General features: G+C 43.1%; 1 protein-coding gene across 1 annotated transcript in view; it reads right to left on the bottom strand.

Moving 5' to 3' along the window:
* Positions 1 to 22,684, bottom strand: part of sema5a (sema domain, seven thrombospondin repeats (type 1 and type 1-like), transmembrane domain (TM) and short cytoplasmic domain, (semaphorin) 5A) — a 127,124-nt gene that overhangs the window by 57,978 nt on the left and 46,462 nt on the right. The window contains exons 4-7 of the mRNA XM_053412535.1: positions 20,738 to 20,783; positions 8,872 to 8,934; positions 5,712 to 5,810; positions 1,198 to 1,411 (exon numbers count right to left, since the gene is read on the bottom strand). Of these exons, the coding sequence (XP_053268510.1) occupies positions 1,198 to 1,411; positions 5,712 to 5,810; positions 8,872 to 8,934; positions 20,738 to 20,783 (422 nt within the window). The remainder of the gene's footprint in view (positions 1 to 1,197; positions 1,412 to 5,711; positions 5,811 to 8,871; positions 8,935 to 20,737; positions 20,784 to 22,684) is intronic.

Below are 22,684 nucleotides of genomic sequence, written 5' to 3'. Positions count from 1 at the left end.
GGTGGGAATGAGAAATGGCCCAAACAGGTGTAGCGTAATAACTCTCGCCATATCTGAAACACGCGACCTACACAACCCTGTCCCCACAAGGCGTTCCTCTTTATGTTTGACACTATTGGATCTAAACTGCACACTTTATTCCCACCGACATTGATTTAATCCACCTTTAAATGAAAGCGTGTTTCCCCCCCCACCCCTCATGTCAATCCCCTTCTCTTCGGCCCCCTCAGAGAGCGGGGGGGGAAGACATAGGGGGGAAAAAATCAATTTGCCATATAATTAGTGATTAAACCTTTTCTCAGAAGGTTGATTTTATTTTCAATTTATCTTAAATGTGAATCAGATAAAAGTCACTGGCAGACAAGGTACTGATTCACCTGCTCCGCTGCGGGCCCGCCTCCTAAGACGTGTGAAGTTTTTGTTTGAAGTGGGTCCAAGCTCTCAGGGAAGAGGACATTGATTTTGGATAAAATATTACATCTGTCACAGAAAAGCCGAGATGAATACAGAGATTTCTTTTTAGTCGCTTAGTAACTTTAGAGATAATTGCTTTTTGCAGACAAAAGGCAAATCGAACAGTTACGGAGACAGAGTCTTGTCCCCCTGCTGCACCGCTCTGCTCAGCCTGGTGGTGAGTGGAGAAGCAGCACCATCCTTCACCGAGAGGGCGGCCGATTCAAACTCCCATGTTGGATAACCATCTGCCAGGCTTAACTATGCTTGTGCAACACTCTGAATCCCCACCAGCTGGAGCGTTGATGCCACTTTGGTCCATTATTGTGTTTCTTTATGTTAATTATCCATCTTGTTTTAATGTAGCATGTTTTACACCACAGTGCCCAATCTAGATATGCCAGATTCTGTGGTTTTGCATTAAATTATAATGTATATATTTTACGTAGACTGAAACTAAATTTGCTTAATTATTGTTCATACCTGTTATTTTTTCTTACATTACATCTCGGCCATCGCAGAGGTCTGTTCATCAATAGGCAAATCTTGCTTTTCAAAATAAAAGCTCTGTACTTCAGCTAAATATTAAGGATTGCAGCAACAAAATATTTGTGGGGTGCTTTTATTTTGTAGAGGAATAAGAGTTTATATCAATGTTGCTGCCATGATTTCGCTGCAGGGTAAACTTTAACCCGTGGGCCGCAGGACTCCCACTGCCGCTGTCGTATAAATTATCACATTTACCATTGAGCCACTTGGAGTTGTACTGGGCCGTGCGCAGCGGTGGGAGGCCGCCCAGGCTGCGGTAGATGGCGGGATCTCGCCCGGAGAAGTCCATGGCAGTGGCGGCGTAAAGCTCCCCGCTGGAGGTGATGAGGGCGGTGGAGTTGTGCAGCGGGTTGTAGGGACACCGCGCCATCCCACTGATCTGATCGTGGATCTCTGTCAGATTCGTCAACTGAAACACAGAGAGGGAAGCGGCAGGGAAGAAAAGTTTAAAATGGAAAAACAAATTGTTTTCAGGACACAGATATCAGCCCTAAAAGAAAAGCAGTATACCTTAAGTTGAGACCGTAAAATACTGAGATAAAATATCTGTGGGAGCAAGGTGCATTTTGATGTTATTTCTAAATAATGGATGATTGTAGAAAACCTGCATGAAAATATGGGGGAGGGTAGGAAAGGGCGGCAATAAAATCCAAATAGGAGACGTCTGGTAATATTTAGTTTGTTCCTTCCAAACACACACTGAGATATATAAGAGAAAAACCTCAAGGAGTAGGAAACATAATCAGCAAACACATTAAGAATCATTAGCGGTGTAAAACTCACAATCAGAGCAGCTGCCTCAAGTCTAATGTTAAGAAACCACCTGTTAAGAAAACAATAAAACTCCTACAACAGGCGTCTTAAATCAAGTTAACTCTTGAATGTAGCGTTTCCCTGGTTTGGCTTCTGATGCCTGCACCACACAGCCAGCTGTTGGCCCGGTTATAACCTTATTATACCATAGCCCATCTTAAAAAAAGGCCGTGTGAATTCAAAAGAGCCTTGATGTAGGATACAGTCTTCTCTTTGCATTCTGCCTTTGAATATGAAGCCAAATCCGACTCCCCGCTTTTTAAAACATACTTTACAGCATGACGCTGGCTTAGTCCTGACACACTGCACTGGTTCCTACTTAAAAGAAAATACAGGCCATAGCTCGGTGACTCAGCCTCCAATACCAAAAAAGGACCGAAGCCTTCTTCTTTTTTTTTTTATCCAAGATGTAATTACAGTTTGTGGTGCACAAGTAAACACGGTATATGAGGATTAGCTCATGGTTTGTACTTCCATCCAAGGCCAAGCTAAGTGTGGGCTAAAAGTAAAAAAAAAGAAGAAGATTGCACTCTCCTTATCTCCTGTTTTGAAATGTGCAAAAGGCAATTCAAATTGTTCAACTCGCAATTTTTGGTCAATCAGTCAGGTTCCACTTATTTGACTCGGGCAGTGGGAAGACCTCGGGGGAACGGTGGGGGGGAAAGCTGTCGCCTCGAGTTCCATCTCACCTCGCTCCTTGCACTTTTAGATTTCCACCGACTGAATAATCTGCGGGCAGCTCTTCCACACGGGAGGTCACACTCCATTCAGGGCAAGTGTTGAGGGACGGGGGGGGGGGGGGGGACTTCTTTAGCCAATTTCCTGGAGCCGGTCAATTTAGATGAAGGGGTTTCTGTTAACTCCCGCCACCTCTGCTCCATCCCAAAACCACAACAACAACAGAGCGGCCCTGTCTGAGCAACGGCCTCGGATGAAAGCGCGGCATTGACCGGCCTTGTTCCGTGGGCTGGAATAGCCACACTGAGGTCAATTGGGTCATTTAAAAAAAAAAAAGAAAAAAAAAGAGGCCGGGAGATAAATAGATAGACTGCAGCTCATCCGTTGCATTTTGAGGAAGCGGAGTGAAAGTGGTCTCTGTAGTGGAGCCAGCAGCTGGAGGATTCTGCTCTTTGAATGCCTCGGATAGAGACTTGTTTTTTTGGAGAGGGACAGCTCACAGTTTAGAAGACAGACTCCTGTGAGAGCCGGTCGGGGGCCACGTCTGGTTTCTACTGACACATTCTCATGGCTATGGAGAGGATTTTCAGTTAGCCTCAATGACAGGGAGGGAGCGTAGCCACAAGCATTAAATGTTTTCTGAGATCTATTAGTGGATAGGACTTTCACTGATACTCCACTGCGGATGACTGGGGTGTGAACATCGTGTCAGACACAACATCTTTATCTGGAGGCCGCTCATTCTGAACGTGGACCAGCCAAAATATTCATCCAAACAGGGGATAAGGGGAATAGCCAGGGCTGCATCCAAATGCAATTCTTAAACTCAATTTCCAGATAAATGGAAAAAGGAAATGCAAATGAATATGTGTGTGCGTCCCCTACCGCTGTGCAAATATAAGGAGTTTGTTCAACTCTTCAGTCGCCTTTAATTATGGCACCGCAGACACAACAAAATGAAGTTATTGAGAGAGCGCCAGTCAAACTTCAAATGATGGAAAAAACAGCATCGAGAAAACAAAGCCGAGTTTGTTTCATGTGCTAATTGGATGAGCTCCTCATCACCTGTCAGTTTCCACGGCACTTTGCCGCGTAACCGATTCATCAAGATGCAAACTTTCCCACCTCAGCCGAGTGTAAAATGAATTAATGATATGTGTGGAAATGCAAGTGGTTGATAGAAACAAGTTTGACAGATGGGGACGCTTTCCCAAAAGTCTCACTTAAACAAAACTGTTTAAAACACCCTCTATAGGAGGTTATTTACTTGAACAATTTACTAATGAGAGTTACAGATATAGACCTTATGACTGGAACAGTGTCACTGTATTAGAGCCAACATGAGCCTATTGTAAATGCATGTTTGATTTATATAAGTACATTTAATTGCCGTAAGATTTTTTAATGTGGGTGGGGACAGCTAGCGAGAACTCATAAAATAATAAACACTGTTATCAGCTCTGTGGTCATAAGGTCCACAAATCACTGTCTCCATTAGCGTAACACCTGCCATTATTATCTTAACATCTGCATACTGTGTTATTTGTAGATTATCTTGATTGTTTACAATTAAAACTTATGTTAAAACTACAAGATCATAAGGAAAATAATTAGTATTTTGGTGCTTATTCTGAATTATAATGTAAAAAAAACATGACAGTAACTGACAACATAGATTCTCCAAAATATACAGAGAATTTGAATTTTGATTTATGTTTGTACAGGGACCTTCTGACTGAGACCTCCCCGAATGACTCGTCATCCAAAGAAACTTTTCTCATCACTCATCACTCTTTCATCATGATTATGCTTGTACACAACAAATGGCTAAAAGTCAGAGGAAGCAGTTTAATCTATAACCAGAGCTCTGATTAAACTAATAGAATTTTCTGCGGCCCCTGTTCATCCATCACAGCTGATAGTAAATCTTCCTGCAACGTGATTCCCTGGCCGTTCCTGTGGCCGTCCAGTGTTTCCCATTAGAGGACGCTCAGTGGATAAATATGACAGTGCCTGATGAAATACTGCGATAATAATGTCATGACATTTTCTACTATATGTATTTCCACAGTGGTAAACAGCCATTATGAGTCAGTGACCTTTGTATGCAGTGCTTTTGGACAAAAACAAATGTCATCCTAATGGTAAACCCCATGCTTCCTCCTCCTCTGTAATCCTACTGACGCAGGTGATTTGGCCCCTGAATTTTAACATGTTGTTCTCAACTTAACTTCAGTCGGTCTCTGTCACCAATAGGTCTCTTGGCTGATACTTATGCAGAGAAACATGGTTTTTAGCACAGACCAGTGGTTAATTATATAAGAAAGTAATGCTCTTACTGTGTCAAGACCCTGCTGTGTCAGCATGGGATTTAAGAAAGAGAAGTAAAATACACCACACAGAACTACAATAAAATATAGAGGAAAAGACAACATGATTATAAAGAGAATATAGAGGTAAATAATTGCAATGAGTCATGAAGAAGGGCAAAGCAGCACAATGAGACAAGGACTGTGTTTACTCATAAACATGATAACTGGCAGTAATGAGCCTCAGACAGTATTTTGATTGCTGTGTTCGACAAGTTTGAGGTGACGCAACTTCTGAAATAATCACGCTTGATAAAACTGATGAAATAATTAGTCTACGTCACTGACTGCATCGCAGAAGCTGCTACGAGAGTAAAGCCTGCGATGTGAAGAGCACGACTCAATCGCACCTCGATTAAACGCGTTGATCATCTTTGACCTTTCCTTTCTGACATCTGCGGTTCAATCAACAGCACCTCGGTCTTATTTGCAGTGTTATCAGACTTATTCTGTATGAAATAGCACTGTTATTCAAGGATAATGGCTTATGAAGGGCTGTTTCTCAGGTGGTCACTTATGGATTTTCAGTGCACAGTGACTTATAAATGTGACACATGCAGTATTAAGGAAATATAAAAAAACACTGGAGCCCCTGCAGCTGCTGTTCACATCCATATGCTACCACTGCAGAGTGTCAAAAGGCTTTTAGAAGCTTCTCTCACTGGTCTAAAACACAATTAATATTTGAAAGTGACATTTTTACTTTGGTCTCTATCCCATCTATACTGTCATGGAGTAGGCACAATGTATAGCCTATAGGGTCATGTCGTCCATCTTTACATATCTAGGTCTACGGTGTGAACCAACAATAAGAATCATGGACGGAGGAGAGGATGCTCTTGTTCATACCGTTCGGTTGGTGCAGATGGGGGTGAAGGCGTTGGTTCCACAGGTAAACAGCCTGTTCCCGTTCACCAGCAGCACCCTGATGTAGTTCTGGCATTCCTCCTGCGGAAACACACCGGGAAACACACACATCACAGTAAGCAGTTAGCAGCAGCCACCGTTATCCGTCTATTGACAGGCAGCAGCGTTAAGCGGATGGGGGGGCGCAGTTACACTTTATGCCAATAAATGAGACAAAAACCTACAACCGTGAGGGAAGGCTACTCTCAAACGTGGCCAAGCCTGACAGAGACAAATCGAGGCTAATGCCTGCAACGCTTAGCTGTGTCACATCTTAATTCAACAGGCTCCAGATGTGGAGAGGGATCTGAACAAGGTGGAGGACAGCGGGCGTGGGAGAGGACCGCTCAGGATTAGTTTAGAGAAATCCCCGCGGCTGTTGTTGACCGGTCAAAAAGTGAAATCGGAAGTGTAACCTCTAATATTCATCATTCAATCATGTTTCTTTTTAGCCTCGCTCTCTGCATTAATCAATTCAAACCACTTGTCTCTAATTGATGGCGAAGTACATGCTCACCCCTCTTGTCTTGGCCCGCTCCCTGCTTTGAGGTTTCGGCCTGACTTTTTTCAAAGAACAAACCATTCGGTTAAAGGCGCCTGGCGAATAAAAAGCAGGGCTGGTGGAGAGAATGATTGATGGGATGATTGATTGGCGTGAACTCCTTCACGCAGGTTTTCTGGGGGATTAGCATCGAGGAAAACTCACAGTAAATGTCACAACAGCGAGTCGGTAATCATGTCAGAGGGGGCGGCGTTTGTTTTGTCCTGGGACGAGGTAATAAATGGGAAAGGGGCCGCGGCTGGGTTGAAGAGGGGTCCTCGTAGAAATTTAAAACCTTGTAAATCTGCTATGGTCTGAGCCACTCAAGGTGCTCAGGGTGGCACCCCCCCCCTCCCCTCCTCCCCCCAAAATAGTCTGATTTAGGAGCAGGGGGCACCGCGGCAGAGATGGGGGGAAGAAGGAGAGGAGCAGGGGTTTTATTTCTCCCTATCAAGACAGAGGTTGACTCATAAAACAACTCGTTTCCTGGTGCTCAGCACAGCTTAAGCACGTGTGTATGTGTTTATGTGTGTGCCTGTTCATAACAGATGACAGGTGTGTGTGTGTGTGTGTGTGTGTGTGTGGTTAAACTTTTGATGTATGCCTATATATCTGTGCTATTTGTATATCTTGTTACGTGCTGCATGTGTGTGTGTGTGTGTGTGCGTGGAGAGCTGACGTTGAAGGAGTCCACGTAATTCAATTCCTCTTTGTTTCCACGGTAAATACCGGCATATTTAATATTTGCACAGCCTCACCGTGTTGACTTGTTTATGAAAACTTCCTGACAAATTTTCCACGTCTGAACTGCAATACCGAGCTGCGGTGCTGTTGGCTCTCGCATTATAAAACAAAACAGAGGCGGCAATCAAGTCCTGTCAAGTCAATTTAACTCTCCTTTCTTCTCCCGGTGCGAATAATTCAAACACATAAGAGGAGAGCGGCCGTGTGCATTAGGAGAGGGTGAAAAACACAATTGCTTGTAAAGTCAGTGAAAACAGAGGCGAGGTATCTGTTTAATGGCTTAAGCGATGGTATATTGGAGCGCACTGAGGTAGGTAATAAACCATCGAGAGCCCTGTCAGCGGCAGGAGGATGAAGACTTTTAATGCGGTTCTTAGTGAACAGGAGCCGATCCTCACTGAGCAAAACAATTGGACTCCAGCAGACAGCAGCGACTCTCAAGGAGCGAGTTTGGCTTTGGTCTGTAATTCACAATCTTGTGCTGGCCAGTATGCCTATTATGGGTCTCTAACCACCTTTCACAGGGGGGGGTAAATACCCAGCGGTGCACACACACACAAACACACTCTCATACACTCTCACACACTCACACAGTGAACAGGGCTGGGCAGTTCACCCACAAGTCAAGTTCAGCTCTAAACCAGCTGTTGGGTAGAGAGCCCCTGCCAGCTATAACCACAAAAACATGCAATCGAGAACAAAGAAGAAACTACAAAAACAATGTGAACTCCCTCTCCAAGACGCCTATAAATAAGAGTTAAGGTGTGGTCGGGAACCTTTTAACTTCACAACAACTTGATTTAACGCCTCTTTGAGCTCCATCACACGTACAAAGCAGGGATTCCCAGCGAATCCATTAGTTTACGGCTGAATAGAGGGCTCCATGTTGCTCTCAAGCTTCCTTATGTTTCATCATAACTTGACCATTTTGGGATAAAATCTGTCATGTCTATCTTGAGAAGTTTAACTTTCTGCTTTTTTCACCCATTACTATAATGCAGCATGCTCTGGAGGTAAATTCATCCAAGAACCAAACAATCAGCTGACTTGGATGCTGTCTGGAAGATTGTTGTAGTTGAATATCTTATAGTTATACTAGTAAAGGGACTTTCCATAAATTTGACCTGTGGATATCAGTTCTTCAATCGCCTCCTGAGGCTCTGGAGGGCGCTTTGTCAAAATGTGGGAAAATAGCCTGTGTGATGTCATCAGAGTAGTCTCGGGTGACGCTGAGTCATCACATTTTTAGTCACAATAGTGGCCCCGCTCAATGCATGGTCATGTCACCGCAGGGCCAACATACTTTGAGACCAGCTGCAATGTCTAAGTGCTTCTCGGTTTCGAGCAGGATGAGACATGTGAGTCTATTCAACGATGTCATCGTCCCCGAGACAAGTAACAGATCTTTCCACCTCCACATGTGATCCGATCCAATAGAGGAGTATTCAGACCTGACTTTAGTGCTGACCACTTGTGATCGGATCACCCAGGACGGATGTTGATACCAGGTCTGAACGGGGTTGAAGAGCTGTCGGCTGTAGATCCTCGTGTTGCAAACAGTGTGTGACGTTTGAGATCTGTTGGCGTTTATCAGACATGTCTTGTCTAGTGATGAGATGTTTTTAATGAGATGCATCTAACAACAGCGTCAAATAACAGCAAGAAAGCACTCGAGCCAAATTCATGAAATACACTTGACAGCGGACAAGGACTTTATTTGTTTAACGACACCAGAACTGAGCCTTGTTTTCCTCAGCATCGTGATAAAGCAATATACCGGTGTGAAATTTCTGATGCTCCGGCGTCACTTAAACTCACCTCAGATTTTCCACGGCTGAAGCAGGCTCCCTTGGTGAACTCGTCGCAGTGCCACTCAGCCTCCTAGAGACAGAGAGAGAGAGAGAGAGAGAGGAGAAGCAGTGTCAGGCTCCCAATAAACCATCAAGGAGAAGCACACATCATAAACATTTCGGCGCCATGTCACCACGGATCACTCTGAAAACCACTCTGGGAAACAAAACAATGCTTGGCTCTCCGCTGTGGCGAGTTCCCACCTCTCTGAAGTCGATTTAACGTCTGGGGACTTTGTGTGAGATAGTGCGGCTATAAAAAATTGCCGCAGACGACATGAAAACATAGAAAACAAAAAAGATGATGAGCTTCATACGCCGGCTGCAGCACTGACGGTTCTGTGACTTTGGTTGGAGGAGAAGATTACGGCAGGAACGGGGAAATCATTTGACCTTGTATCTTTACTGAACTCCAATTTGTACGTGTTTTATATTTTTCGCACCTGAATACAGTCAATGAAAGCTTTCACATCTTCAATATAATTCCCTCAGCGACAGTGTGTGTTTAAATGTTTCGGATATGGTCAATATTCTCCATGGACACACCGGACCAATCAGAATGTGTGCTTTGGACAACGTGAACCAGTAGTTGAAGTAGAAGAAAAACGTCATCCTCTATCTGGTCTGATATCAAGTTTATTTATTGATATATTTAAAATATTTTGCTTTAACCACTGCTAACAGTTGTTTTTGTCGTCACGGATATTGTACAAGCTAATTGAAGCTAGCATCAAGCAACAGGCGACACGACACCCGTCCATCTTTCTTTTCCCGAGGAGCAATCTTTTTAAAAATAAACACGTAAACCATATTGATCCAAAAATACTTTTAGATAGATAAACATAAAGAAAATATTTCCTAAGATAAGTTATCAGAACTATGCAATTTTTTTTTGTTTTCAAGATTTGGCCATTTTTCTCTGCTCCTCTCTCACGACTCTCGGGTGCCACAGCCCGATATAATCACGTGTTCCAGTAACGAAATGAATGATCTCATCACAAGTGTACAACATGTTTTCGAAGAAAAATATCTACAAAAGGAATGAGTGATCAACCCATTATGCTTTTAGTTTGAAAGCAATTATAACCGGATCATGAAAAAAACAAAATCCTGGCACAATCACCAGCTGAAGCCACATTTCGTACTTTACTAACAAGATGACATCATCACGAGTCTACAATGTGATGAGGTGGAATACAGAGGCCTGAGCTTTCCGGTCCAAAAAAGAAAGGTTCTTATTATTAAATGTGTTTTATCCACATGATGTATTCGCTACATCGTGTCACACTTAATGTGAGGAGACACCTTAAGCACATTTTCTGTTTTCTGCCCTTTATTTGATGTGCACGGGCCTTTAGTCTACCACTCGCACATGCACATGCACACTCACAACACAGCACAAGTTGATAAGCCATGTTAAACACAGACACAGAATCCAATTAAGGTGCGTATCAAGCGGAGGCCTTAGAAAGCGACAGGGAAGCGAGCGCCGAGCTGAATGCCAGTTTGATTTATGTGTGAGGGAAAAGGAGGGTTCGGTAGACCTAACAGGCGAATCCCTGGAGAAGGATGTCAATGTAATTTACATGTGAGCGAGAAACAGAGCTTTTAAATTTTTACTACAGGAGGGAGAGGGAATGAGAAGATACTAAACCCTTGTCTCGCCTCCTCCTCAGGTGGAAGACACCGCTGCGCTCCAGTTTCTCCAGTTTAATTTCATTGTGACCTCTGGGGAGGAAGGGGGGGGTTCCTCGTTGAAAAAAGGTTTCCTATTTATGAAATGAATGTCGGCCTCTGGACGGCACTCAAGCTTGTGACAGGCAGAAGAAGCAGCTGTGCTCCCGCCAGCTCCAGTGTGAGTGGCAATGACAAGTTTAACGCCAAGTCACAAAAAGTCTCCCGAAGTAGAAACTGTTCAACTTCTGAGAGATACGACTTTCTGGCAGTAATAACCTGGTTAGTGGCCAGAGCCTCAGGACCGCACTCACTGGGAATACAGTAAATATCGCTAACTGAGGGAGAGATTTTAGATTTCACCTTGGCATCGGGGCTGTTTAATGCCAGGACAAAAGCCGAAGCCCCTTCAGTACTAAGAGAACTTCCTTCATTTCCTCTTCCAGAAGGCTCTGGGACTTTCCTCTGTGTTTTATGACAAGAACTTTGCCTTTTTTCGCCTCAGTGGCCTCTCCACTGGGAGGCATAGAAACTGCCGTACGTACACACACACACATAAATGCAGTGGCAGGGGGGAGCTTAGAAAGAAGCAAGAGCTGAGGGTGTGTGGTGCTATTCAGAGAGGATAAGACATGGAGTATTAATGGAAGCGGGATTCTCTCTTCCTCAGTGTGTGTGTGTGTGTGTGTGTGTGTGTGTGTGTTTGTTGTGTGTCCGTTCACATTCCAGGCCAAAGCAGGCTATTTCGGGGCCACGCTGCCACCACAGACACAAACCACACACATCAGCACAAAGCAGCGCGCACACACACGTGCACACACGGTCCTGGCTGAGTTGAATACAGCCGCTGAAAAGTGCTCTCACTTATCCCATTGGGGGAGAAATCCTGGTAATGGCCAGAAACCTGACTTGTGTAAAACAAATCAATCATAACACAATGCAAAATTACAACTAGATATCCCATTAACGTGAGAGAAGTGGTTGCTTTTGTCGGCGAGGGACGATTGTGTCATTCGTCGTCATTCAACATAGTTAAAAACAGATTTTCGGATCGCTTCATCTCGAGAACATCAACTTTATGGCCGGTGAGGAAGTTTACGCTCGTAAGCCTGTAAGTGGGGGGGATGTGCCGGCATCATTGACCGCTACTGCCGCACTCTGTGACTGTGCACTGTGTCTCCAATGGTCCGGATTAAAGAACAGAATCACAGCCATGAAAAGCCAAGCACCAAGTGTCGTTAAGACGCATTAAAAGCTCATTAGCATGCTATTGTTCGGCCAATGTGCTCCTCAGATAAATCTGCCAAGAACTAAAATTTAAAAGAAAGATCTCGTTAAATAATCATTCTTAGCACTCAGCGTTAGAAAAGCCTTTCTCTGAGACTTGGGGAAGCAGTGAAGAAGAAGATGAGAGAGGGGGATCACATTCAGGGAGCGAGGTGAGGTGGTGTGTATCTTGAATAGGCCCCATAGAAAAAAAGTATTAACGCTCAAACTATTATGGTTTTTATTTTATTCATATCAACAATCTCCTAACACCAGTTCAGGACGACCCACCATCTGTTTTCAGAGGATTGGAATTAGAATCAGTTATGAAAACATTATAGTCACCAAAGAAATACTAACATCTGGCACAAGAGCCATTTTCCCTTCACATCTGTTTAAGGGTCACTTGCAAGGTTGAACTCTAAACTGTGACTTATTCATATTTAACGTGGCAGAACCAGCAGAGATAAATATTTGACGTGCATCCTGTTGGCCTTATTAAGATCTCTTTGATAAGTTTGTCCAGTAAATGTGATGATTCATGCACAAGAAAAATATAAAAAATCAGTTTAATAAAACTATGAACGTCTGAATGAGCCCGCACTACAATGTTCGGGAGCCTGTTCTCATGTCTATGGAAGCCCATTTCCGCCACATTGATGAAGAAAAAAAAAAAATCTATCTCATAATTATGACTTAGCATCTCATTATTATGAGATAGTATCTCATTATTATGACTTAGCATCTCATTATTATGACTTAGCATCTCATAATAATGACTTAGCATCTCATTATTATGAGATAGTATCTCATTATTATGAGATACTATCTCATTATTATGACTTAGCATCTCATAATAATGAGATAGTATCTCATAATTATGACTTAGCATCTCATAATAATGACTTAGCATCTCATTATTATGAGATAGTATCTCATTATTATGACTTAGCATCTCATAATAATGACTTAGCATCTCATTATTATGAGATAGTATCTTATTATTATGAGATAGTATCTCATTATTATGACTTAGCATCTCATAATAATGAGATAGTATCTCATAATTATGACTTAGCATCTCATTATTATGAGATAGTATCTCATTATTATGACTAAGCATCTCATTATTATGAGATAGTATCTCATTATTATGACTTAGCATCTCATTATTATGACTTAGCATCTCATAATAATGACTTAGCATCTCATTATTATGAGATAGTATCTCATTATTATGAGATACTATCTCATTATTATGACTTAGCATCTCATAATAATGAGATAGTATCTCATAATTATGACTTAGCATCTCATAATAATGACTTAGCATCTCATTATTATGAGATAGTATCTCATTATTATGACTTAGCATCTCATAATAATGACTTAGCATCTCATTATTATGAGATAGTATCCTATTATTATGAGATAGTATCTCATTATTATGAGATACTATCTCATTATTATGACTTAGCATCTCATAATAATGAGATAGTATCTCATTATTATGAGATGCTAAGTCATTATTATGAGATACTAAGTCATAATTATGAGATACGATTGTGGGCGGGGCATAACAGAGCAGAGAAGCCGTTGCTGAGCGGCTTCGGGGAGGCCGCCTTACTCGCGGAAGTGGGCGACTATGCATCAATACAGAGACATAACATAATCGATTCATGTTTTCTGCTCCATTGATTGTCTTAGCGATGTGCTGCCGCTGTATGATTATAACCAGTGCTGCTCCAGGATCAGAACAGACGCTCATTAAAAGTCCGTACGTCCTGTACGTGTCGCAGTCTGCTTCCGCCTCACTTCCCCTCTGTCCTGCGCTCACTTTACACTTTAACAATAAACCCTAGCACTAATCACAAGTTATTAGGACACGTATAGGACTGACGTTTAATTTGTGTTTGTTTGAGTTCATGAAACACATTAAACACCGTGAGCACTCAGTCCTCCGCTCCTCACAACACGAGACGTAACGTGACGCGCACAATCAGTTCTGTCATGATCGGTCATGAACGAATAATAACTTAAAAAATACATGTGATTATCAGTTTTAGTGAAGAGGAACAGAGACAAGCATACACACACACCCACACACCAACACCCACACACGCGAACACAACCCGCCACACACACACACACACACACACACACACACAGACTCGCTCAGTAACTCATAATTATGAGATACTATCTCATAATAATGAGATACTAAGTCATAATAATGAGATGCTAAGTCATAATTATGATATACTATCTCATAATAATGAGATGCTAAGTCATAATTATGAGATACTATCTCATAATAATGAGATGCTTAGTCATAATAATGAGATACTATCTCATAATAATGAGATGCTAAGTCATAATTATGATATAGTATCTCATTATTATGAGATGCTAAGTCATTATTATGAGATGCTAAGTCATAATAATGAGATGCTAAGTCATTATTATGAGATGCTAAGTCATAATAATGAGATACTATCTCATAATAATGAGATGCTAAGTCATTATTATGAGATGCTAAGTCATAATTATGAGATACTATCTCATTATTATGAGATGCTAAGTCATAATAATGAGATACTATCTCATAATAATGAGATGCTAAGTCATTATTATGAGATGCTAAGTCATAATAATGAGATACTATCTCATAATAATGAGATGCTAAGTCATTATTATGAGATGCTAAGTCATAATAATGAGATACTATCTCATAATAATGAGATGCTAAGTCATTATTATGAGATGCTAAGTCATAATAATGAGATACTATCTCATAATAATGAGATGCTAAGTCATTATTATGAGATGCTAAGTCATAATTATGAGATACTATCTCATTATTATGAGATGCTAAGTCATAATAATGAGATACTATCTCATAATAATGAGATACTATCTCATAATAATGAGATGCTAAGTCATTATTATGAGATGCTAAGTCATAATAATGAGATACTATCTCATAATAATGAGATGCTAAGTCATAATTATGAGATAGATTTATTTTTTTTTCTTCATCAATGTGGCGGAAATGGGCTTCCATACATGTCAGATCATTTCATGTCTATAAAAATCATTTTCCGTGACTGCCAGACTTAATAAAGTGCGCAGTAAAAATCGCTGCCTAATAAATGACGGAACAGATGAGAACATTTATGTGAGGATCCACTGGAGAGACGTGGGGAGGCGGGGCGGGGGTGAGGGCGGCCGGTAATTTGTGCCTGAAATAGGTGGTCGGATGAACGCATGAAGAAGCCAAATATTTGTCCAGATGTTTTAATGGTAAAACCAAAAAAATAAGAAATTTCAAAATGACGATTATAAATGAGCATACAGCCGCAGCAAGTCCAGTAGGTCAAGGTAGAATCAGATAATCTATTATTCTGCGGTGACAGGGTGGGGAATGAATAGAAAGACTCTTTCAAATCCTGCTGGTTAACCTGGGGTGTTGTTTGGTGGAATGTCCGATTGATCATCTTGTTTTTGCCACGCTAGACTACATTTGAGTGATGGAAGATAAGGTGTGATTGAGGTGCAGAAATTCAAAAAGAGGCAGAGGGAATTCACAGTCGATAGCAGACATGTGTTGCTTCAGGGACGCTGAAGAGGAGAATAAAAAATGCGGAGATTTGTTATGCGTCTCTCTCTCTCTGTCTCTCAGTGCCATGTAAAGGGCACAATCCTCAGAGATGAACCATTGTGCTCGAGCCTCTCCTCAAACCATCACACTGAGAGACTATTGTCACCGGGAGGTGGGTGTAGGACAGATACCAGGGGAGCCGGTGGAGAGGCAGAAGGCGAAATAAGACAGAGAAGGGGGGGAATTAGAGACAAACAGGCAGAAAGAAACACAAAGAGAAAACAGAGTCCAACTTAGGAGTCAGCCACAGCGAGGGAGACAGTGTGGGCAGAGTCAGTGAGACGGAGGGCGGAGTGAGGAGCTGAATTCCAAAACAGCGCTGTTTCCAGACATGATATCGAATACATTAATATATTTTGCATAAAGAGGGTCCAGAGAACACACCCGCTGCTGACAGCTGTCGAGCTCTGTGAGACGACTGGCTCCGTGTCTCATTACAAGAGGACGGCGGGTTGAGAGCGGGAGCCGGACAAATCCAGCCGGGGAAATCTAATCTGTTTTATGAATAGTTGATATTAGCTCTTGATGTACTGGTGCAATATTTACAATGTAGACTGATGTCTGCTGATGTAAGCTGTCGAAAGATTTAACGCATTAAGATCTGTCTTGACGTCGTGTCGGAGAAGGCGTGCAGGTTTGAGTCGCCACACATCATCGCCACCCCATGAAATGATCAGTCAGCGCTGATGCGGACCCCCTGCTGTGATTCCTATTGCTTAATATCGCCGCCCACTCGCTTAAAGAGGCCATCAAACTCAATGATATCACGGAACGAGCTGCTATCTGTATCTACAACCTCATTGATGCTTTTTATTCCATGCATTTAAATGGCCAAGTTAGTGGATTCTCGTAATTGAATTAGCGATGCTGCCAGAGCTATGGCGGAGAGCTTCTGTTAGGTACTGATTAGCAGCGCTAATTGTCTTTCTGACGAGGTGTAATTGCGAGAGACAGGGCCGGCGAAATACAACAGGTGACGCAGCAGAGGGCCTTTTGTTTTCTTTGGAGTCTCCTGTCCTTCTTTACGACATGACAATACGAGGGGACAGCGAGGAACGGGGGGGGGAAAAAACACGGAGGCACAATATACATCTCAACACGGTGTCTGCTGCCAAGGGGAGCTGTTATGGATAGTGTTTTCATGTGCCAGTGCAGGAAGATAGAAAGAGAGAGAGAGAGAGAGAGAGAGAGAGAGAGAGGCTGGAGTGAATATCCAGTGTTTTCTCCTCTGGTGCTGTATTGAATGGTGAACAATGCCGCTGATCCTCCTCATCCCAGGCGCTTATTGACTAGGCCACACTGTTTCTGTTGAAGCTCGGCCTTATAGTCTGCATCCTGTTTCGATTAAGCGCGCTAACAGCAGGCTAATAACGGATTCTTAAAGGTATGATTTTCTTTGCTTAACTTGTACTTGTAAATTAAACACATTCAGGACCAGCATAAATGTGCCGTCTTTCATTAGACTAGGTGAGAAAAGGATAATGATGGCGCTACAGCGAAAGGATGGAGGGGGGATCACAGTATTCAGCATCATAAAAGGTCCATTTTTCGAGAGGCACGCCGGTTGACGGAAACGCTGAGAGGTACGTGGAGCAGGCGTGGCCATTCATCAGCCCCGGCTACACAATGGGAAATGAAGCACAATGCAAATGCAGTAGGTCCCAATTCATCAGCGTTTGTCCCCCTGTTCGCAGCCGGCCATGGACGGTGCTTAATGGCGATGCCAGCCTCGAGTCCCCTGCCCAAGGTTGGCATCAGCGGAGGGCAGGGAGCTGAATGAGGGACGGAGGGGGCAGAAGGACAATACTGAACAGATGGGGGATATGAAGTGGGATTCACCTGTTGATGGAGGAAGGATATTTTTCCTCTGTGTTTTTATAGCTGATCTTTTGCCTGTGGTAGCTCTGAATGTCTCATTACCTGTACATGCAGCAGAGTTAAGCCCTTGTTTTCTTTTTTTTAACTTGAGCTGAACAGATTTGAAAGTGGAGCGAGGAGAAAAGCTCCTACCTTTCCCTCTCAACAGTGTCCAGATCAGAGAGGACAAGGGTAAAAGGTGGACAGGTAGAGGAGGGCCTCTTCAGGCTGTTGAGACACCGCGGAAATAAAACTTTAAGTACCGGATATTAACTCCAATCAGGCCTATTGGGATGAATGAGTCATGTTTCAAGGTCTGACTCTCCCCACTTCAACCCCAAATTACCATTCGCTCTGAGTACGTGCAAACAAGTTCATGTAATATGGAGGATTTTCTGCTTGCACTCGAAAAGTGCAGTGCAGCATTGTCCTGCACGTTGATGAGTCCAAGCCGCTGCTGCTGCTGCTGCACAGCGTTGCTCTCCTGTTTATTCAAAGTGTATGAATATTACCCATATTGAATGTCCATATCGCACCTAATTCAATACAGCACTTCCTTGGACTGGGCAGCACGATGGTTAGCACTGTTTCCTAACATCAAGAAGGTTCCCGGATTGAATCCTGGTTTGACTGGGGCTAATTGGAGAATCTTAATTGTCCATAGGTGAGTGTTTGAAGTCAGCTTCTTGAAACGCTGGCGGCCTGTCCAGGATGTACCCACTTCTCCAAAAATGTGAGCTAAGATCAGCTCCTGCTCCCCCCACGACCATCAAAAGGTTTATCGATGAGATGTATCGTTTTCGAGCTATGTGTTCCACATACAGACAGACAGACAGACAGACTGAGGGAGGTCTCCTGGAATTATTGGATAGATGATCCCGAACATGTCGCCACAAACCTTTCGTAATTCTCCTAAGTGACCGAAGGGTTGGCACACAGACAATGAAAGAAATACAAGTTCTCAACATCAACTCTTTTAACAAAAGTTCTCTTTATCTCAGACTCCTGATGTTCTTTGGTTCCTCTCTTCTTTGTATTATTACCTCCGAGCAGGGAGGGCATTTACTGAGGAGATTATGGTTGCCGGGGCTCAGACTGAATCGATCGTGGAGTCTTAACTCGATGTGTGCAATAGACCAGCGGTGTTCAGCTGCCACCCTAAGTGTCACTACTCTCATAATACAACAGCAAGACTTCCAGGTATTCAGAGTTCACCTGCTGCCTCGCCGAATGCTAGAAAGTAAGTGGCGGGAATCACTTTACTTTTAAGGCAGCAGAAGATCACGTCCTCGTTTTTTTTTTAAACAAATGTTTCATGCATGTCCATTCCAGATGAGGTCAGCAGGTCATCAATCATATGGTAATTACAACCACCTCCTTAGTGTATTACAGGCTGTTTGTATTCCACTGCCTCGAAGCCTTGTGCTCCGTCAAACCATACACAGCCTCCCTCTTAGCGCTGCCAGCCATGCAAGAACAAATCACTGCCATCGAGCATTATCCGACAGGGCTGATGCATGGGGACGGGGTGAAATCACAAAGACAAACGTGGGTGTAGCTTTTTAGCTTTTTCCTTTCTCCCCCCTTCTTGAGGAACAGAGAAAGAAGAACCTCATACAACTCCTTTTGAACATCTGTGCAACCAAAATGAAACGCGCTGGACGACTGAGACAGTTTGAGCTCAGACTTTCTTTGTTTGCTCTGGCTCCCGCCGCAAGTCTTTCATGTCCAACAACAATAACACTGACAAATATATGTAAACCCAGCCACAGAGGCAAGCGGATCTCCGTGCAATTTAATCTCCCCTATTCCATGCCAGAGTGAAAAAGAAGCAAGGAGAGAAAGAGATTCTAGAGGGGGGTAAATAGAAAAAACACTTGAGTGCTCCTCACACTTCAGCAGTTGAACTTCGCCTTCCCCTTGACCCTATTGCTTGGTTCCAGTCAAATGCAAAGCAGGGACTAGCGCACAGGTCATCTGAAATTGGCCCTGGGCCTTGGCAAGGGATTACCAGGTCCTGTTCGCTCAAGAGAAGACATCTTGATTGGGTTGTTTGATCTCCTCGCTGATTATGCAGCGCCAGCCGAGCGCAGGACGAGGTAAAAGAAAGGGGGATGATTGGGTGAGTGGATGGCAAAGAGCATCTTTAAAAAAGCATGTGTGCACTGAGCGGTCCACAAAAGACGGGCTCGGCATGCATCCTCATCTCGCTCAGTGGGAGGGGGTTCCTCCGCTTTCTTCCCTCAGTCTGTGGGCTGTTCCTCTGCTCCCTGAATCCTTTGAGTGTGCCGCCCCCCCCCCCCCCCCCCCGCTCCCTTCTATCAAACAAACTCTGCCTTGCCGCTTATTAAGTCTGACCGTTTTTTCTCATTTATGCTTTCCAGGCGGATTTATATCAACACCGATTCCCTTTATTCTCCACGTTTGTTCCGTCCATTCATCCTCACTCGCGGAGTTTCTCTTTCACTCCCTCCTTATCCTCTCCCCTGGTTTTCCAGGGTGTAAATGGCCTCCACCAAGAGTTTCCTAGCCATGGAAGAAGCCTCGCTGCTACCACCTAGAAGTGAAACCTCTTAGCGCATCTGTGTTCATACGGTAACTCAGAGGGAAGCTAAATGCTCAGCTCTTTGGGGGGATGTGGGGAAAAAAAGAAGAAATATGAGAAGCTGCAGGAAAAAAAAAACTACAATGACACCATTTGAGAGAGAGAGAGAGAGAGAGAGAGAGAGATGAAAGACAGACTGAAAGTAGAATAATTGCCACCTTGAGTTTGCTGGTATTTTTGTGCAAATTTTAAAACGTGTCACCACAGGCAGAAGTCAGTTCCCTGAAGTTAGCAAACTCTAATTTCTATTTAGCAATTCCAAATATTGTTTTCCCTCTGTGCGAATTGTTGTTGTCCTTTCTACCTTGAGCAGGGGAATATATCATATAGGCATCATATTAAAGAAAATACACAATGTGCCAATACTCTGTGGTAAAGCAAGAACGGAGTGAGGCTGCAGGGCATTTCATAGAGTCTCAAACTGGATTTAAACACCAAGGGTATTAACACTGACTCGACTTCACATCAACACTTTCTCCGCGTCAACCCACGGTGCAGTCGACCAAACCCGCCGTCACTCCAGCGGATGGGAAGCTGTTGTGACACAGTGAAATGCTAAACCATTTTACTGTAACAGCTTTAAGTTGTGGGAGCTGGCAGCACCGCGCTACAACTCTATAGAGCTGTGTTTACCGGAGACAGGCAGCGGTGTGGACGCCCGTGTGACTGTAAGAGTTGTCGGGGTAGACAGGGCGAGTACATATTCACCCAGGAAACGTGTGTGAGTCAGACTGATGGAGAATCAGAGAGACAGGCGGAGGAAACACTCACCTGGATCAGTGTCAGGTCTTCCAGATTGAGCCTGAACAGGTGATTTCTGTGAAAAGAAGGAAACATGTCAGCTGACGGAGACTTTTTCTGCAAACAAACTAAGAAAAGTGGGGGTGTTGAAGCATACTCCCTCAACTGTACGGTATTTATCTGTGTTCTCTTTATAGCCATTTCATCTTCCCTGGGCCTGTGGCCATAAAGCCAGCAGTACAAAAAGATCTCCAACTCAAAAAATGAAGCTTAAATAACCCTATTAAGATGTGAAAGTGGCGCCCAACATGGAACAAGTGTCTATTTTGCTATCATTTCCCCATCCAGCGCACATGGTGTTGAAATACTATGCATTTGAGTGTTTTAATCTTAAAGACCCCTCCAGTGAAGATCAGGTTAATATGTCCCCCATGAGCCTTTTATATGATAAAAGACGTATTTTCAGCAAAACAAGCAGTCAACAACATGACTGAGTATTTCCACCTGAACACTGCAGTTTGTGATGTCACAAATCAAAGAAACCAATCCTGTCAGCTTGTGGGTGGAGCTAAGTAGCTGGAAAAGTCCCAATGACAGCAGGTGAGCTGTGAGGGTGGGGAGATGTGGAGCAGAGGAGCAAGGGCCCTACTAGCATATTCATAGAAGGTGTAGATTTACATTTAAGCCGCTGAGGGGATTTTGTTTTTCATGTCAAACCTTTAGAATTTTTTAGAGAACTATGAGGAGTTTTAGGAGGTTTAATAAGCCAAGCCACTGGAGAGGGACTTAAAAATTTGTTGTGGTTCAGTAATCGTTGGCACATTGCTTTCTTGAGGCATTGGAAAGCACTTGAACTTTAGGCCAGCAAACACCTGGTCTGAAGTACCAGTCTTTTCATCATCCTTGTCGAAAGATGGCACCTCGTAATCCACAATGGAACTCAACCACCACCAGTTCAGTCAGGGATTTAACGGTTAATGTAGCCTTGAGCTGCCATTGCTTTAAGTAGACTACACAGATCTCGAAGCCTTTACTCGACAATCCCAGATTTCGTTGTCTTCAGCTGTAGCGAATGTAAACAAGTAGTCAGCAGTTTTTCGCAGCACCATCTGGAGCCAAAGAATTCTTTATACAACGTTTTCCACATATGCAGTAGTGCTCCGTTTAGAAAAAAGTTTGTATCTTTCCAATTTAAAACTGTGAAATCTTCAGCTTCTAAAATATTCCCACTAGGCAGTTAAAAACGAACATTTTAATTGGTGACCTGAGAAGTGGAAAGAGTTAAGTCAGGGCGACCAAAGTCAGTGAACAGCTGGATTCAGCAACCATAGCAAATGATGGACCTCTGAGTTTCTCCAGACCATAATTAGAAGGTGAAACAGACGTGATAAAGCAACGCGTCAATAAAAGGATTTATCCTCATACCTCCTGGTTTCCTGTGAACGAGGAACAGTTAGAGTGGGAGAGGCTGAGAGAAAAACATTAGAGCCTGGTGGTGAGACCTCACTCTAATAAGTGTCTTGCCTGAAGCGTTTCCAATTTGCAAGGCACAAACAAAACACTTCCATATTTATTTTCAACTCGTCAAGAAATATCTAATGAAAGCCCTCGCAAGAGCAATGTGCTGCAGCTTAACGTCGGAGGATGTCTGGTAAAACCATTATGGACCACAGAGTGAGAACACATGAAACCTGATGAATTAAAGGTGTTATTTATTCTTAATTTTACCTTTGAGATTTCTGTATTATCCATTTTTAGGTAGGTTTGTTCTATGAGAAAATCACAGCTTACGAATTTGGGTTCGTGCACAAAACTCTTAAATAATAATAACTTTTGAGAGGATTAACCTGAAAGATGGTTAAAAATCTATCATTTTTAAAGAGCAGGCACTTTTTTTTTCATCAAGCAGGTATCTCATTTTGAAGTTAGACTCTTCATCACACACACACACAAACACAAACACATGCATGTAAACAC

Source organism: Pleuronectes platessa, chromosome 20, assembly GCF_947347685.1.
Source record: "Pleuronectes platessa chromosome 20, fPlePla1.1, whole genome shotgun sequence".
Classification (NCBI taxonomy): Eukaryota; Metazoa; Chordata; class Actinopteri; order Pleuronectiformes; family Pleuronectidae; genus Pleuronectes; species Pleuronectes platessa.
Note: the sequence above shows the minus strand (reverse complement) of the source record. Positions and strands in the feature narration are given on the sequence as shown.